Below are 2,559 nucleotides of genomic sequence, written 5' to 3' on the forward strand. Positions count from 1 at the left end.
TTTTTTTATTTAATTTACTTTAGAAATATGAATTTTAATTAAAATTTAATTTTATTCAACATCCCCTCAAATTCTAATGACCCCAAATGATTTAATAGTTATGATTATCTTAATATATGGGACCGTTAATCGAGCCACCAGTTGCAGTGAAGCGTCCCCGACCACCTTCCGGCCGTCCTTGTCGAACCGATCACCCACCTTTATTCGAATGTTGAGCTATAGCCAACAACTATCAGTCAAATGATAGAAATACCCTCTCTTTTTAGAACACGTTACCGCCAATATGAGCATAATCTCGTCATTTCACGACTTAACCAACTGGCTGTGGCTTCGCAGCCTTTAATTAAGCACAGCTGACGTGTCCGGATGATGAAGAACTGTCGCCGTGACCGCTGACGTGTCCGGATGATGAAGAACTGTCGCCGTGGTGTATGATTACGGAAAATAGATGTGCGTTTATCAGTTGCTTTTTCTTGTCCTGGCCCTCCTGGGAACAGAAGAAAATAGAAGTGGAGGTAGAGTGTCTTCGAAGCAAAAAAAAAAAAAGGAAATGGTGGGGAGCAATTTTCTCTGATTCCTGCCCGGCTCCCTACTTCGATCATTTTGTCTCCTCTCTGAAACTAAAACTCATTCGGAATTCTCATTCTCGATCTCCTGCTTATCACAAAACCCTAGATCTCATCGGCCATGCCGGGACTCGTCTCCCCCCCGGACGTGGCGGAGCTCCGGATCACGGTGCCAGATCGTGTCAGCACCCGAAATAGAGAAAATGGGGATGATCCCGACCTCCGCAGCGCTAAAAGCCGTTCACCAGCGCCAAAGAAAGGGTTGTTGCCCTCCCCGTCATCATCGTCCCGCGCCAAGCCCGCACCGGAGAAGAACTCTTCCGGTGGCAAGCGGCGAGGATCTTCCATTCTGGAAAAGCCACTCCTCGATGAATCATCATTGGATAACCCTGATCTCGGGCCTTTCCTGCTCAAACTCGCGCGCGACACGATTGCCTCAGGCGAGGGACCGAATAAGGCCCTCGAATACGCGATCCGAGCGTGCAAGTCGTTCGAGCGTTGCGCTGTTGAGAGCGGGGAGCCGAGCCTGGAGTTGGCGATGAGCCTCCACGTGACTGCGGCGATATATTGCAGTCTTGGGCGGTATGATGAGGCGCTGCCGGTTATGGAGCGTGCCGTGACGGTACCAGACGTGTCACGTGGACCGGACCACGCACTCGCTGCCTTCTCCGGTTATATGCAGCTTGGGGACACACACTCCATACTTGGCCACATAGATCAATCCATCGATTGTTATTCCCGCGGCCTCGAGATTCAGATCCAAGCCCTAGGTGACTCGGATCCTAGAGTCGCCGAGACCTGCAGATACTTGGCCGAAGCCCACGTCCAAGCAATGCAGTTTGACAAGGCGGATAAGCTCTGTCAGAGAACCCTTGAGATCCACAGGGAGCATAGTGAACCGGCTTCCATCGAGGAGGCTGCAGATCGACGATTGATGGCTATTATCTGCGATGCTAAGGGTGACTATGACGAGGCCCTCGAGCATTTAGTGTTGGCCTCCATGGCTATGATTGCTAACGGCCATGAGGGTGAGGTTGCCTCCATAGACGTGAGCATTGGCAACACCTACCTTGCACTTGGTCGTTACGATGAGGCCGTCTTCTCTTATCAGAAGGCTCTTACCGTGTTCAAATCCACCAAAGGTGATAACCATCCAGCTGTTGCTTTGGTGTTCGTACGCCTTGCCGATCTTTATTACAGAACGGGGAAGCTCCGCGAGTCACGATCATATTGTGAAAATGCTCTTCGAATCTACGCCAAACCTGTTCCAGGGGCAGTGGCCGAAGACATTGCTGGAGGTTTAGCGGAAATCGCAAGCTTATATGAAGCGTTTGAGGAGCCTGAAGAGGCATTAAAGTTATTGCAGAGATCTTTGAAGTTGCTGGAAGATGTTCCAGGTCAATGGAGCTCTGTTGCTGGTATTGAAGCACAAATTGGAGTAATGTTTTATATTGTTGGCCGGTATGAGGAGTCAAGAAACTCCTTTGAAAGTGCTGTTGGGAAGCTGAGGGCAGTTGGTGAAAAGAAATCAGCATTTTTTGGAATGGTGCTAAACCAGATGGGGTTGTCCTGCATTCAATTATTTAAGATTGACGAGGCTGCAGGGCTGTTTGAAGAATCAAAAGCAATATTGGAGCAGGAATATGGGACGAGCCATCAGGACACTCTTGGTGTGTACACTAATCTTGCGGCTACCTATGATGCTATGGGAAGGTGACTCAAACTTCAACTGTTTTTCCATAATTTCATTTAAAAATCATTTTATATTTGTAAGGATGGTGGAACACTTAGGATAAAAAATTAAGCTCATTACGCTAGCCGAAGGGTACTTAGCAAATCTGATGCATAAACTGATGGGCAAGGGCCGCTACTTCTATGTTAAGAACTCAGATTTTTGTTTCACTTCCAATGTGGGATTAATATCCATTTTCATTGGAACTAGCGATCCCCCCCTTGCCTGAGAGCCCCTCACACTGATCATGACTCCTGCTGA

General features: G+C 48.3%; 1 protein-coding gene across 1 annotated transcript; it reads left to right on the forward strand.

Annotated features, from left to right (window-relative positions):
- Nucleotides 1-462: 462 nt before the first annotated feature.
- LOC110037969 (protein KINESIN LIGHT CHAIN-RELATED 1) lies at nucleotides 463-2,302 on the forward strand. Its single transcript, XM_020742718.1, has one exon. The coding sequence runs from the start codon at nucleotides 688-690 to the stop codon at nucleotides 2,281-2,283; it is 1,596 nt and encodes a 531-aa protein (XP_020598377.1). The 5' UTR covers nucleotides 463-687; the 3' UTR covers nucleotides 2,284-2,302.
- The last annotated feature ends 257 nt before the right edge of the window (nucleotides 2,303-2,559 follow it).

Source organism: Phalaenopsis equestris, unplaced genomic scaffold (genome assembly GCF_001263595.1).
Source record: "Phalaenopsis equestris unplaced genomic scaffold, ASM126359v1 Scaffold228197, whole genome shotgun sequence".
Taxonomy (NCBI): Eukaryota; Viridiplantae; Streptophyta; class Magnoliopsida; order Asparagales; family Orchidaceae; genus Phalaenopsis; species Phalaenopsis equestris.

What these genes read in the sequence shown, in the direction of transcription:
- LOC110037969 (XM_020742718.1), top strand. Translation starts at nt 688, where the DNA reads ATGCCGGGACTCGTCTCCCCCCCGGACGTGGCGGAGCTCCGGATCACG.